The 16299-nt window shown below is 44.5% G+C and overlaps 1 protein-coding gene across 5 annotated transcripts in view; it reads right to left on the bottom strand.

Annotated features, from left to right (window-relative positions):
* Positions 1-9876: 9876 nt before the first annotated feature.
* NPHP1 (nephrocystin 1) overlaps positions 9877-16299 on the bottom strand; it is a 59388-nt gene continuing 52965 nt past the window's right edge. For all 5 annotated transcript variants that reach the window (XM_081795222.1, XM_081795223.1, XM_081795221.1 and 2 more), the window contains 3 exons: positions 15510-15583; positions 12063-12107; positions 9877-10356 (listed from right to left, as the gene is read on the bottom strand). In XM_081795222.1, the coding sequence (XP_081651348.1) occupies positions 10084-10356; positions 12063-12107; positions 15510-15583 (392 nt within the window). In that variant the 3' untranslated portion in view covers positions 9877-10083. The remainder of the gene's footprint in view (positions 10357-12062; positions 12108-15509; positions 15584-16299) is intronic.

Genomic DNA, 16299 nt, shown 5'->3' on the forward strand with positions numbered 1-16299 from the left:
TTTCAAAATTGTTTCCATTGATGCATAGTACACTTACAGAAAGAGTACACGAAACATCCAGACCATGAAACTTCCGCCCAGAGCACAGAATGTTGCCAGACTCCCGGTACATTTTTCTCGCCCTCCTTCCTAATCCCTGTTCTCATGATGCCCTAACCCCATAGGCCGTGTCTTGCCCGTTTCTGGATGGATTCCTCTGTGTCTGGCGTCTTCCACTCAACATGACGTCTGTGAAACTCGTGCGCGTAACTGTGTCTTGTAGTTCACTCCCTGCCGCAGTGTTCCACTATAGGAGTAGAAGACACTTTGTCAATCTATTGTTTCTGCACATTGGAGTCCTTTCAGTTGGGGTTAAAATTAAGAACACTGCTATGAACTTCTAGAACATGGCTTTTGGAGCATCTGCGTATGCACCTCTATCGGGAATGTCTTAGGAGTAGAATTGTGGGTCACGTGGTATGTGTTTTTTAGCAGATAACGTCAAGCTGTTTGACAACGTGGTTTAAACTACAGTAGAACCTTGGATTGCAAGTAATTTGCTCTCTGAGTGTTCTGCAAGATGAGCAAACATTTCTAATAAATTGTAACTTGATACACAAGGGATGTCTTGCAACATGAGTAGTATGTGATGCGGAACATCACATGACCACAACTGAGCCGGTGCCCCAATGCCCCCCTCCGCCCCCGCGTCGCTGCGGGATTGTGGATAATTGTCTCCCATGCTTGGATGCTTGCTCGGTCTCCGACCATGGTGTTTGGCAGAAATGAGTGCTTTTTCAGAATGTTGGAAGATGCCCACAGCTGGCACTTTGAACATTTTTGAACATTTGTCACTTCAAAGCACCTATGGACAGTTCTTTGCTTTTCCATCCAAGAGTAAGCTTAGGAAGGCTTTGCTTCCTTCTAGGTCAGGCTGCCTGCAGGTATAGACCCTTTCCTCTGCTGCCTTATTGCCAGTTACATTAAATACAGTATACGACAAAAGTTTATTAATACTGTACTGTATTAATCCATGCGAGTGCATACAATGGTCCCCATGCAGAAAAAGGTTGAAAAGAAAGGTGGTAAGAGGAAGATGATTACAGTGGAAGTTAAGAAAGAAATCATCGAGAAGTACGAACGAGGTATGCGAGTGGCTGAAATTGCAAGAGTTTATAAGAAGTCTACATCTGCACCTTGTCTGCAGAGGAGGAGGAGAAAAGGTGGAGGAATCCCTCACTTCAAATGAGATTAGGGAGATGTGTAAAATGTGGGAAACAGTGTAAAATGTAGAAAAGCACCACCTGAATAAGGCTGTAGCAGTATGAGCAGTGAATCTGTTTAACGATGATGCAATATTACATTTCTGTGAAATCCTCAAAAGGAGGCAAAGGCAAGTGTCATTGGATAGCTTCCTTGTTAAATTTGCACGAAAAGAAAAAGATTCCATTGAGCCAATAGAAATCAGTGATTCCGTCCGTGCTTGTGAAAGTCGTCCTGCACAATAACCCTCTTCTTGTCTCCCTCACACCAGCCATGAAGGCTTTCAAAGGTAAGTGCAAGGTAACTTATTTTTCTTCATATTTTCTATTTTCTTTATTATTTTGTATTATATTACAGTATTGTAATCATTTTTATATGAATATTTTTGGGTTGTGGAATGAATCATCTGAGTTTCCATCGTTTCTTATGGGGAAATTCGCTTTGCTATATAAATGCTTTGGATGATGAGCATGTTTCCGGAACAAATTATGCTCGCAAACGAAGGTTTTACTGTATTTATGTTCCCACCACCGATGTGTGCAAGAACTGCTCCTTGTAATTGATGTTTGCGTGTATATTATAACACATTTGGGGGTTGCATTTTTCCACCCCTTAATTTTTTTTTTAATTTGGTTTATTTTTGAGAGAGAGAGGGAGAGAGAGAGAGAGCGAGAGCAAGGGAGGAGCAGAGAGAGTGGGAGGGAGACACAGACTCTGAAGCAGGCTCCTGGCTCTAAGCCGTCAGCACAGAGGGGCTCAAACTCACAAACCGGGAGATCATGACCTAAGCTGAAGTCGGATGCTTAACTGACTGAGCCACCCGGGCACCCTGCCACCATTTTACTTTCAACTTACTTTTATAACTATATTTACATGTTTTTATTCTGTGGTTATGCTTTAGTTGGGTCTTTTTTCTTTTAAAATCCATCCCGGAGTTTGCTGCCTTTGGTGGGTTTTTGACTATTTAGACTGGATGTAATTATTGATATGTTTGGATGTAGGCCTACCATTTTATTTTTGTTTTTTGTTTGTTGGCTCTGTGTTTCATTTCTTTGTTTCCTCTGCCCTGCATTCCTTCAGACTTTTGGAATATTTTTAGTGGCCACTTTGGCTCATGTACTGAGTTTTGACTACGCCTCTTTGTACCCTTTGTTTAGAAGTCTGCTCTAGGAGTTACAACACTCACAGTTAACTTTCCGGTCTACTCAGAATTAATATTTTGTCCCTTCCAGTGGGATGCAGAAACCTTACGACTGTGTAGGCGCCTTTACCCTCTTGTTTTTCCATCACATCGTCATGTGTGTTCTATACACATAAACTCAAACCCCACCAGACAATCCTATGACTTTTGCTTTCAACTATCGCACATATTTTAAAGAACTTAAGAGGAAAAACAATGGAGTCCATTCCATGAATGGTTTCATTTTGGTTATCAGAGTTTTTATTCCCCAAACTTCAATTCCATTCTTTTTGTATTGTCTGTTTCTATGATGAGACTACCTTTCTATTCGTTTCAAGATTTGCCCATATTTCTTGGAGCATGATTAGGATAGTTGCTTTAAGGTCTCAATTTGAACTCTTGGGTCATCTCAGAGTTGCCCCTTGATGGTCCTTTTGTCTTTTTCCTTGAGAGATGTGGAGATTTTCCTGGGTCTCCAAATATCATGTAATTTTGCATTGTATCTGGACATTGTTAATATTGTTATGAAATTATGGGTCTTGTTTAAATCCTATAAAAATGTTGATTTGTTTGTTTGATCAGGCAAATGCCTGGTTAGTTTCAAGCTGCGAGTTGCTCTCTATCATCTCTGGGCTCTAAGTATTGACCAGTGTCAGTTCCATTTTTAAGGCTTTGCAGTCTGCGAAAAAGGCTATTCCAATCTGCTCGGTGTGTGTGTGCTGGTCTGGGACTTGGGACCAATCTGGGATCCTGGAGCTCAGTTCTCAACCCTTTGGGATGCTGTGTAGGGTCCATTTTTGGGTGAGCTCAGGCATTCATACACCATTTTAGGGAATCACTTTGAGCTCTTCCCTCTCTGTGAACTCCCCAACACTTTCCAGTTTCTAGCAGATCCTGCCCCCTTCCCCTCTCACCTTGGTCCTCTGGCTGCAAAGCCAGGATTTTAGTTTCCCTACTCTGCTTTGCCAAAACACACACACACACACACACACACACACACACACACACACACAATGAGAGTTAGAGGGACAGAGACAGAGACAGAGAGAAAGGGAGAAAAAGCATCAGGGATTTCCCCCATGCTCTTAGGATTCCTGTGGTCAGAGAGAAGGGTTCTCCTCTCTCCGAGTTCTAGTTACCTGTCTGGCTGCCACTGCCTTTCACCACTACTGTCACAGCTGGGGGCTAGGGCAGGAAAGAATGGGAAAGACAAATATAAACAGAGGTTTTCTACTCTGTCTTGGACCAGGACCTGTAGGGCTCTCTTACCCATTCCTCAGACCAGAAATAGAGGGCTCCTTTGGGGGAGGGGTTGTTTTGTTTTGTTTTTTTGTCCATATCCTGTGCACAGTGCTGGGTTTCGCGTTGTCTCTGGCCCAGGCCTGGAGATATCAGAGGAGAGAAAATGGGAAAGTCACCACTAGTCTCTATTTGATCAGAACCAAAACGACACCAGCCTGTTTTGATTCTCTGCATAGCACTTATCCCCATCTATCTCTTATGCTTATTGATTCATTTGTATATTGTTTGTCTCCTTGCCCGCCCTGACCCTCCCTAGGATGTTGGCTTCAGGACAGCAGTAATTTTGTTCATGTTGAATATGGCCCAGAACACAGTAAGCACTCAATAAATGTTTTCGAATGACTGAACCTACGCTTTCAGTCATTACGACTTTGGAGACAACTGCTCAATTTTTTGGCTCCTCTTCCTCAGCCTCTCTCCCTACCGATAAACTGCCTCATACATTTTTTCAGAAAAGATTTACTGGTTGCCTGACAAATAAAATGCAGGCCAGGAGAAAGCCGGGGATGCCTGGGGAAAGGATAGCCGGCTGTAGCCACTGAGATTCATCCCATTGCAAGGGTTGGGAGAACCCATTCCAACTTTAACAATGGAGGGAATAGGTTACCTCAGGGAAGTGAGGGGTTCAAAGGGAATTCTGCCTTCAGGTGAGGCTGGATCCAGGGACTCAAGCAATGCTACTGGGGGTCTAGATCCCCTCTGCCTGTGAGCTCCACCTGTCACTGTCACTGCAGTTGGTTTCACTCTTAACCTCAGTCAGTGCTACCCCCATGTACACACAGCTCTAGGCTCTCTCTTCCTGGTGGCAATGTCCCTGCAGCACACAGAGGCTTCAGGTCTCATCTGTCCCACTATCCCAGGCAGGGAATGAAAAGTGCTGCGGTGAGTAAATCTCCTGGGATTTGCTCTCTGCAGGTCCATTCCCAGTCTCCTCACTGGAACAGGGCAATGGGACACGCTGATCTGCTGGGGCCAGTCAGGGCCTAGCCCTGGAGCTGGGATAAAAGGGTGTGTGTGTGTGTGTGTGTGTGTGTGTGTGTGTGTAAGAGGTGCTCCTTACAAAGGGAAGAGGAATAAAGTTACCAGGGGACAAGTAGATGGATTCTGGGCAGCAAAAGTGCCAACAGCCACTGCAACAACTTTCTGCTGCAGAAAAAGGGGCACAAACAGCTCTCCCCCTTGGTGCTACAGAGATACACGCGTCCCACTGGCTTTAGCCTCTGGAATCAGACACAGCCAGATTGCAGCTACCGCCTCTACAAGTCAAAGCCACCTCGACTCTCAAATCAGGGAGATAGAATGCACACACCGACAGGCCCAGGCTTGGGAGGAGCTTGTGGTTCACGCTGTTCTTGAGGCCGTCAGGCAGAACAGAGTCTGGCTCCCGGTGTCTCCGGTGTCTGGGCAGGCACAGAACATTTCAGGGTTAAAGGGTAACTTTGAGGAAAGAGGAAGGACTCAACGGGATCATGTTTGGGTCATCCGGAGATACCTACCTGGAGGAGAGCTCAGAAAGCTTGGAGCCTTTTTCTGCTATCACCCAAAGTGGCCTCTTCGAAAGGACGAAGTTCTGCAGAGTTAAACTGCCGGCAAAGTCAGACACAGGAGAGCAGGGTAAGGTCCAGTCTGTCTCCAGGGCGTGAGAAATGGGCTAAGCAACAGACACGCCATCCTGAAATTGAGCTGTATGCCATGAATGATTTTTGTTTTCTATTCCTGTCTGCAGACGTGCATGCCCTCGTCCGGTGCGTCATCAAGGAGTCGTAAAGCCCGAGGCCTCCATTTTCCTACGTGAGACGGCATAGCCCTTCACTCGTGCCTCCACCCGCCCTCCCCACCCAGACCTATTTGACTACTGCGTTCACCCATCAGGGGTTCAGATGGCAAGTCTGGATGTTGAGAGATACTAGGTTGTCAAATCCACGTGTTCCTGAGTTTCAGAGCGAAGGGTGGGAGTTCAGACAGTGAGGCATACAACCAAACATGGATGGGAAGCTAGTCGGTCCCCAAGGGTCCGACAGTGGAGTGGACGGAGAGAGGATGCAGATAAGGAGAGATCACTACACCCACCCCTTACTTGCACCTGCTGCAGTGCTGTTAACCTTCCGGGCCCCAGTAGGGTTGGAATGCGGGTAGAACAGCGACAACAAAGCCTCTTCCAACAGTCTGTGCTCTTCCTCTGTGGTTCTTGTGTTGATTGCTGTCCACTTCGTGCATAGTGAGTTAGGACAGGGATCATGTGAGGGCTGCTCTCCCTGTGTCCTCCAAGCCGAATGCCGGGCCTGGAGCATAGTAGGTGCTCCGTGAATACGTGCTGAATGAGTAAAGGAACCCATCGTGATAAAACTCAGGCACGGTGCCTTAGGTAGGTGGGGCTGGGTCTCCGATTCTCCCCTTTGAGCAAACAGAACCCAGCGCAGCTAGGTGACAGCTCTCTCTGATCGCCTCCACGCCCCCAGAGAACCTCCCAACTTGGAAGGCTTCGCAGGAGAGGAAGTGGGGCCAGTTCACGGCGAAGGATATCCTCTAATGCTGCGAACTGACAAAGCCTTCAGCTGCTGGATGACACTTCCTGCTCCCTCCCTCTACTGATGGGATTCCCAGATGCTACCGGGTTGGCAAGTTAAACCTGCTCTGTTTGCGTGTGGTAGTATATACTTCAAATGGTTCCTCGCGAGTTGCTCTGGCCTCATCCCTTGCACCATAAGAAGCCCTCAGGACTGGGATTGTACCTGCTCTTTGGTACATACCCCAACCCCTCACCATCCAGCCCATGAGGGAATCGCAACCTTCTTCATCTCCAGCGGATCTGATGGATATGACACTCCATCAATTACAAGAGGCTGGGAGGTTGGGGAGGAGAGGGCCATGTAGTTTCCAGTTTCAAATCCCCTCCCTGCCCCCTCCCCAGTGGTTCTGCTGCGGGGAGTCCCCCTGGCCTCCCAGGCAGGCAGCACATTCGGGGTCACTGGGCAAAGGCCTGTTGCCACCCCTCCCCCCAAAGGCGTTCACAATTAACTCAGTGATGCCAGGTCACACTTCTTGAAACAGACCCCAGGACTCATTTCCAGGATGTTTTTGGCTGCCTGACAACCGCTTCCTGTTTTGGAAGTAGAAAGTGACATTAAAAAAGCCAGGGAGGTTTATTGTTTTTTCTTTTCTTTCTTTTTTTTTTTTTTTAAGATTCCATTGACTGAAGAGATCATGTGGCATCTCTCTCGATGGCAGAGATGCGCCCGCTCGCCTGAGGAACTGTCTCCTCCTCATAGACTAACTGGCTTCTTGCCTTACTTTTTGACCTAATCATTTCTGAAACTACTTTCTCTCAGGTTCCCCTAGTTTCCTCCTGTGTCAGAAACTACGAAGTTGCCCCCATTTGTTAATCGTGACACGTTTCAAATGAACACGGAACACAGCCTGGAAACATCTAGTAAAGAAAGCTTGTGCTCTTTGTGTGTACTTTCGCTGAAAGGAATTCACCAGCAATATTTTCTTTCGTTCAAAATGCCCAACCTCTGGCGTAATGCTGAGTGGTTAAGAAAATAAACAAGTAGAATAAGGAATTAAGGATTCTACAAAAAAAAAAAAAAAAAAAAAAAAAGAGCTTCCCAATGGCAAGTCACATGGTTGTATGTACCTTCAAATAAGACTGCAGGGGCCTAAGACGAGGCAACTCAATGACAGAATGGGGAAAAGTCCCTGCACACACTGTCACTACCTCCATTTGGAAAGGCAGGAGCCTCCTTCAAGCAGAAGCTGGGGAGGGCCTTGGTCCCTGAGAGAGGGAGGCGGCGCCTGGGGAAGAGGTTGGGGCAACTGCATCGGGATGGCCCTAAGAATTGGCGTCTGGACATTCAGCTGCCCTCCTGGCACAAAGGGCAGAGGGAGAGAAGCTCCGGAAAATGGCTCTTGGAGATCCAGTGACATCTCCTTTCCAAGGCCAAGTTCCCTTGTCAGATTTGTGGCTGGGAACCCTTTCATACCATGTTCGTTTCTGAGCTGAAGGCCCAAGCGGAGTTTAGATTAAGGGTTTAGGGCAAGCTAAGACGAAGGTGAGGAGTTTCAGAATACGGCGGATCTCCACAAGTAAGGGCCTCTTGTAAGGCAGCGTGTGGCCTGCAAAAGTACCTCGGTTGGGCCTCTGGCCATGTAGGTGAAACTCTGATTCTGTTTTTCTTCAAGCAACCTTCTCATGTTTTATTCGCACATGCGATTCCTCAATGTTTGTTCTGATGAGAGGAGTATCTTAGGTTGCAGAAAATTACGCATGATCTTTACTTGGTATATGGTCTGTGCTACTTAGTAGCTCTGTCTTTGGACCAAAGGCTTCACCTGCCTGGCCTGTCTTTCCAGCAGCAATACAGGAACAAATCAGTGCCTGCCTCCCACAGTGGCTGTGGGCATTAAACCTAGTTAACTGAGGATACGTGTACAAGGCACTCGATAAATGCCAGCAGTACTATGACTATTAACAGTGAAGGCTTGGGACAATTCACCAGCAGCCACAAGTTTATCTGAAATGCAACAAAACCTTTGTTCTCTGACATAGGGGTAGGTTGTCTCATTCATCAAAGCCTGAAAGGTTTTTGTTCTTTGTTTTTGAAAGAGCACTAACATGGACTTGAAAAGGCAAAACTAGATCCTGCTTTTATATCCAATTAGGATAAATCACATTCAAATATTAGACTGAATCAAATGATTCATAGCATAAATTTCTCCAATTCCTCCATTTCACAACGTAGGTTTTTATTAGCAATAATCATACATTTATATGTTCTGGATACTAGACTCTTATCAGACATATGATTTGCAATTATCTACTCCCATTCTGTGGACTGTATTTTCATTTTCTTTTTTAAATAATTTTATTTTTTTCATCATGATAAGTGTACTCTTTAGTCTCCATCCCCTATTTCCCCCATCTTCCCCACTCTGGTACCCATCATTTTGTTTCCTTTAGTTAAGTCTATTTCTTGGTTTGTCTCTTTTTTTTCCTTTTGCTCATTTGTTTTCTTAAATTCCACATGAATGAAATTATATGGTATTTGTTTTCCTCTATTTCCCTCAGCATTATGCTCTCTAGATCCATCCATGTTTTTGCAAATGGCAAGATTTTGTTCTTTTTTATGGCTGAATAATATTCTACTATATGTGTGTGTGTGTGTATCTTTTTTTAAATGTTTATTTATTTTTGAGAAAGAGAGACACAGCATGAGCAGAGGAGGGGCAGAGAGAGAGAGAGGGAGACACAGAATCCATAGCAGGCTCCAAGCTCTGAGCTGTCAGCACAGAGCCCGACGTGGGACTTGAACTCATGAACCATGAGATCATGATCTGAGCTGAAGTCAGATGCTTATATGACTGAGACACCCAGGTGCCACCCACATCTTCTTTATTCATTCATCCATCAATGGACACGTGGGCGCTTCCATAGTCTGGCTATTGTGAATAATGCTGCAATAAACATGGGTTGCATGTATCCCTTCAAATTAGTGTTTTTGTATTCTTAGGGGAATCCACAGAATTACTGGATTGTAGGGTAGTTATGTTTTTAATTTTTTGAGGAATATGCATACTGTTTTCACAGTGGCTGTGCTAGTTTGCATTCCCACCAACAGTGCATGAGACTTCCTTTTTCTCCACATCTACACCCACACTTGTTGTTTCTTGTGTTTTTGATTTTAGCCATTCTGACAGATGTGAGGTGATATTTCAGCACAGTTTTGATTTGTATTTCCCTTATGATCAGTGATGTTGAGCATCTTTTCAAGTGTCTGTTGGCCATCTGTGTGTCCTCTTTGGAGAAATGTCTGTTCATGTCTTCTGCCCATTTTCAAACTGGATTATTTATTTTGGGGGTATTGAGTTGCATCAGTCCTTTATATGTTTTGGATACTAAGCCTTTATTGGATATCATTTGCAAATATCTTCTCCCATTCAGTAGGCTGTCTTTTAGTTTTGTTGCTTCCTTTGCTGTGCAGAAGCCTTTTATTTTGATGTAGTCCCAATAGTTTATTTGCATTTTCACTTTCTTGAATGATCATAAATTTAGCTTTTGATAAAATCTTGCTTTTATAGAAATCTATGGATATAGTCAACTTAAAGTTACTTGGTTCTTGAAAAAAAAATTTCTCTAAATTTCGATAACGCCATTTCTTTATGAAACGTATTTTATTGTATTCACACATATTCAAATTCTCAGGTTAAGTATTTTTTTTATAGAATGTGGTCGTACAAAAAAGAACAGAGCCTAAGTTACAATGGAATGGTCACTTTTGGTTCTGTCCTTTTATTCAGGAGGATCCATCGAGGAGGGTCCATCCATTCAGTGGGAAGCTGAGGGTCAAGGGCCACCACTGTCAGGCTGTGTTCTTTCTTAACTCACCCAAGAAGTCATAGGTCTGCTCTGAAATGTCAAAAGGTTCGTGGACTCCATGTGGCGAAAGCAGAGCTTGCAGACCACCCTCACCATCCTGGTTTTGCTTCAGGAAGTCGGTGATAACCTTCCACCGGGCAGCCTCTGTCTCCTCTTCTGCCCACCTGTATGGGGGCAGGAGTGTGGAGTGCAGAAGAGGTACCATGCAGTTGTGATACACCAGGAGAAACATGGCCTTCAGGAACTCTTTGTCTCTCTGGGAAAACACCACCATCAGAAATAACTGTGAGTGGATCTACATCATTACTTTTTAAGTGTTACATTCTATGAACTCTGTAGACTAAAATCCACCTAAGGGGTGGGACGGAGGGTGCCATTTGTGCCTGCAAGTAATTGGCTCTGAACCAGCTACTCAGTCGGGAAACAGCACTTTCTGAAATGGAAGCAAGCAAGACTCACCGTGGAGGAGAGAGAAGCTGTTCTCCCTGAGAGTCTGTGGGTGACTCTTTGAGACCAGGGTGTCTCCTAAGCTCCACTGAGGGTGCCCCCACACACGCCATCAAGGACACTGGGGTGCTGAAATCTAATTCTGGTGGTAAGGGTGTGGTTCCAGGTAAACACAACCAAAACACAACGTGAAGGTAGCTGTATCCAGTTAATTAGATTATAGCATATCAGAGACAGAGTTAAGTTGTTATAAAAGAAGGGCAGCATGAAATCCAGAGGAAGGAGACCCAAGGAGGAAGAATGTGCAGACTCTCCCCAGATAACAAGAGTACGGCAGTCATAACCAGTCAACCCTGACACTGGCAGGCTGGGGTGGGGCTCTCGGGAAGCACAGCAGTCGGAAGGGGGAGATACTATACACAGCAGATCTGCCCATAGATACTGTTCTCAAAGCAACCATGTGTGAGGACAATTTCTACGGGCCTGAGGCCCAGCACCTTGTCTACTGCTGTCCTCGAAAAGCATTAAATCTGCCAGTTTCAGCAGAGGTCAAGTGTAGATGGTACTGGTCAGATGGTCTTTGCTCAAATAAGGATGCAATATCGTTTATATATATATATACACGTATATATATATATACACACACACACACACACACACACGCATATACACAGTGTATGTATATGTATATATCATACATACAGTATATGTATTATATATATTACACATATAATATATATTGTATAAAACACAGTTTATGTTTTGAAAAATTTTTAAGATTTTTAGTTTGTTCTCCCATGTTCCTTGTAGATAGTTAACTCTTTAGACTTGAAGTACAGAAACCATGGACCATGAGCCAAATGCAGCCCACTACCTCTGTTTCTAAATAAAGTTTTATAGAAACCCAGCCCCACTCGGACGTTTACACGTAGTCTGTAGCTGCCTTTGTGCCACAATAGCAGAGTTGGGTATTGTAACAGAGACCTTACAGCCTGAAAAGCCAAAAATATTTACTATGTGGCTCTTTACAGAAAAAGTTTGTCAACCCTGGATTAGAGCAGTGAAGCCATTACTCACTGATAAATACAAGTTTTATTTGGTAATCACCAAGCCTCTATGGTAATGTAAGCATGAGCCGTGCAGTATTTAAATGTATTATACAGCTTAGGCCAATCTTCTTTTCCCTTCTCCTTACGTGATATAAACTTTGAGAGCTAGAGGAATTTTTTTAAATAAGAGGAATCTGATAGCCAACTGGCAACTTTGTTTAGAAACTTCTCCTCAAATAACACACTCACCGGTCTGAAATGATTGTTTTGATCGAGTGTTTCTTTTCACATCAGGAATTGCTCACCCAAACCCTTCTTGGAACATGTCTTTGCAACCATGATGACAGTTTAACTGGTTAAGAGGGATTATGACTCTGGCTCCTCTGGCTAAGACGGGCATTATTAGCATGTGCAAGCAAGCAGTGAGCACTGCAAATGTTCAGTTCAGCGTGGAAAATGGCATTACCTTCTCTGATCTCTTTAATGTGCTTTCTTTCTCAGCCCACGAACTCTAAAAAGCAAATCAAAATATCATATTAATCTGAGTATTCACAAGCCTTTGCCCCACTTCTACAACTTCATGGTAATTAATCGTATGGACAGGGTTAAAAACGCTGTACGGACCCTACACGTGTAAGAAGTGAATCCGTAGGCACCTACTGCTAGTGACCCAGAGCCAGGCTGACCAGGCGGTGAAAGATACCTCAGAAACACCATGGTTCTTACAAGTCGAAACTAATTTAAGAATGCAATCAGTGAAACACTAACACATCCTTGCAAAATGCATAAACACAGCACCTGAACAATAACATACTATGAAGGTTTTAAGTTCAGACAGTAATGGAAATAGAAAGCTCTGCCAAATACCATTCTTCTCGGCAATTCTGTCTGCCATGACGATGACGGGGATCAGAGGGAGATAAAAATGAGGTACAGCTTTGCAAGTAAATACTCCCATCTGTCCACAAAGCATCACACAAGCTTCCTTAAAGAAGTAAAAAACCCAGAGTTCAACTAGTCCCACAGACATATGAACTGAAGACTTTCTCAGTGCTAGTTCCGGGCAAACAGTGAGCAAGAGGGATGTGCCCATTCTCGTGGCTGCTTATTCCCAGCCACTGTTCTGTGTCTGTTTGTAGGTATTCTCCTGCTGGTGCCCGATTTCATGGATTCCATGAAAGCATCAGCCCTTTTATCAGTAGGGAGGCCCTGGGGTATGGATATGACATATGGGACCAAGAACGAGATTCTCCATGAAATGAAAGAGAAGTTTCCTACCAAGAGACGACAAGCTGTGCCCCTAATGAGCCAGGTCTTGGGATGGTCATATTTACCATGACCTGTTACCATGAATGGCCAGTTATTGCCACAAAAGAACCACCTTATGAGATTGTGGTCCACCACCCCATTGATGCTGCACCCGTGGGTCCTGGAGAGTTTGAAGAGGACCCTTAGAGAGCCAGGGTGCTTTACCAAACAGGCCAGGTGTTCTCATTATTATTAAAACACCAACAGCAAACTAAACTTAGAGAAGGTGACCCTAGGAGGCTCACACGCTTCATAATGTGAACCTTAAAAGGTATCTGGTTTCACAAGACTACCACTTAGCAGCTTTCGACTTATTGTCTGGAAAAATGTGCCTGTTGTTTGCTAGTTGTGTCAAGGTCCTCCCTCAGTTTTCACTGAGCCATCAGCAAGCAGTAGGGTGGTTCACTCATAGTAAGTCAGTGGCAAACAGCAAACGGGGGTGTGTGGAGGGTCACGACTGTATACCAAGGTCCACTTCTTCCTTCTGGAGCAAGGAGAAGACTCCATCTCCCAGCTCCCTTCAAGTTAAGTGGGGCCATTAACCACCAAGTGATTGGTGCTGGCCAATGAAACATGAGCAGAGATGGCCCGTGCCCCTTCAGGGCAAAGGTGGTGGAAAGGCCAAGGACAATCCCCTATTCTCTCTTCTCCTGCAGGTGCAACCGGCAACACAGGAAGCTGCTTGTTCCAGACGATGCTGTAAGAAACTGGAGCCTCCGACAGCCTGCACCCTTGGGTGACTACGGAGCGGGGTCTTCCACTGCTCCGTGCTGGCTAGGTACCACGAGTGAGAAACAAACCTGGGTCAGCTACCTCTGACTCTGGCTGACTCTGGCTGACTCTGAGTCATATGGTGTGCCATGGAGACAAGGCTCAAGAGCGTAAGAATAAACCACTCTTTTTTATTTTTATTATTTAACTCATGATCCAAAGGTAATCAGTATTCCTTTTCTAGAGTCTATTCTTCCAGATATTTTTACAGGCAGATATATACATGTAAATATATATTTAAATACGCTTACTACGACTCAATTTTTTTTTTTTTTTTCCCATTTAACAATGTGTACGAATGACCTTATCTACATGCCTTTCCTTGAGCCTGTGGCCTGTCTGGACACGCCCAAGGCTGACCTGAGTGCGCTTCTCTGAGCTATCTGCTCATCAGGGAATGCAGAATTTAGACTAGATCAGCGCTAAGGTTCCACCCTCACTCCAATGCCCGGATTCTGTGACTGTTACACACCTAGAGAAGTATGCCAGCACCTTGCACAGTGCCTCAGCTGCAGTGAGCTCTCGTAAAATATTTGTTGAATGAGTCAATGTCCCTGTGTTCTGTATAATGAATAAATAGTATGACACTGATGACTTTGTGGGGGGAAAAAAGAGAAATTCTGCGTTATCTAATGATAGTGCCAAATGAACTTGTCTGAAGTTACGGATAATCACAGGCCATGAATACTTTCTTAAGTCTTTTTGCTGAAAACTTCATTGTTACTGTGGACACCCCAGAGCCAGACAAACCATCACATGAGATCAGCTTCCCAGTCTAAAAAAAATCTCTGGAGGTGACTGCTTCCCCCTTCCATTTCTCTGTCAGGCCCTTACGACCTCTATCCTTTTTGACAGGAATCACCTCCCAGCATAGCTCACCTCTCTCTCGCACGTGTACTTTTCCACCCTGCCGTGTCAGGAGCTGTCCTACAGCAGAACCTGTGCACATTACCTGCTGCCTACCACACACGCTCTTCACTGGCAGTGTGAGACTCAGACCAACCTTGCCCATCCGCGGATACGTTTTACATGCCAAACTGGATCACAAATAGAATATTCTCTATCCCTTTATGCTTCAAAGCATTTGCTCATGCTGATCCTTCTAGCTGTAATGTCTTCTCCTCCCATCTCAGCATGTCAAAATCCACCTTGGCTCCAGTTATTAGGTCTATCTCACCAAGGACCTCTTCTGGAACAGATTCCTGGTCCTTCTTTGCTGCCCTCTTTAAATCTTCAAGGACTGGGTTATACATGGTCAGTGGCACTTTCCGGGTTATCTGAGTACTGCTTTGTAGGCATAAGGGACTCCTAATATTTGTTATCTCTGATATGTTAAATTAAACCTTATGAAACTGCCATTTTTGGAAGCCAAAAAATGGCCGAAAATTCGAGGTTTCATGTGGTTCAAACTCATACCCGGTTGCTATTTCACATAGCAGGCAGTAGATGTTGAATTGAAATAAAAATGATATGCATGCCTTGATTCTCTTCTGAAAACTCAGAAGAGTTTATCTAACAAATCATTTCGGATTTTTGCTCTCAGGACATGGTCAGTGGCCATCTTAAGCCAAGGAGCAAACAACAGGCAAGAGAGTGCAATAGTGTATACAGCAGGCGCTCCACCTGCTCGCTGGGACAGGGAAGGCAGCCCTGGGGAAGCAGCATTCATACTGAGGAAGGATGAGACCAGGTTAGCTAGACAAATGGACAGGGATCGAGAGACATTGTCCAAGTAGGACAAAAACCCCTAGAGCAGGGGTCAGAACTCACTGACATGGTGTGTTTTACTGCTTCTAGAACCCACCGGGTTTCTGTCATGATTCGTGCTACCCACCCTGAGTGCGTCCATCATGTCAGGCTGCTCCAAGAGCTTGGGGAAGGTGGCCAACACTGGGTTACTAATTAGGTCTGAAATATGAAAGAACAGAAGAGATTTTACATAAGTTTCATCCAATGTATTTGGCTGCCATAGACATAAAAACATTCATTCAGAGGAAAATTATTGTGCCACATGCTTTGTTGATAACATATTCTGCACACTTTAACCTCTAGGAGGTCTCAGACCTGTCTGCTCAATCTCCATCTGCTGCTATATCCATACGCCAGGGAGTTCTGAAATGAGTCTTGTACCAAGCAGACAGAGCTTTTAGGGCAGAAGTGGCTTTGCACAGAAGAAGACTAGAAAATTTTGTTCTTCTTTCTATGCTGTGTTTCCAACCTCTCTTTCCTTCTTATGATATAACTGTGGCACGGTGAAAGGAACCAGTTAGGGAATTGATACAACTCAACACCAAAAAAACAAATAATCCAACTCAATGATGGGAAGACAAACAGACATTTCTCCATAGAGGACCTACAAATGACCAACAGATACATGAAGAGATGTTCAGTATAACTAATCATCAAGGAAATGCAAATCAAAACTATAATAAGATACCACCTCACACCTGTCAGAATGGCTAAAATCAAATACACGAGAAACAACAAGTACTGGGGAGGACGTGGAGAAAATGGAACCCTCATGCATCGTTGGTGGGAATGTAAACTGGTTCAGACACTGTGGAAAACAGTGTGGAGCTTCTTCAAAAAACTAAAAATGGAATTGTCATACGATCCAGCAATTA

This window comes from Panthera onca, chromosome A3, assembly GCF_046562875.1.
Source record: "Panthera onca isolate mPanOnc1 chromosome A3, mPanOnc1 haplotype 2, whole genome shotgun sequence".
Classification (NCBI taxonomy): domain Eukaryota; kingdom Metazoa; phylum Chordata; class Mammalia; order Carnivora; family Felidae; genus Panthera; species Panthera onca.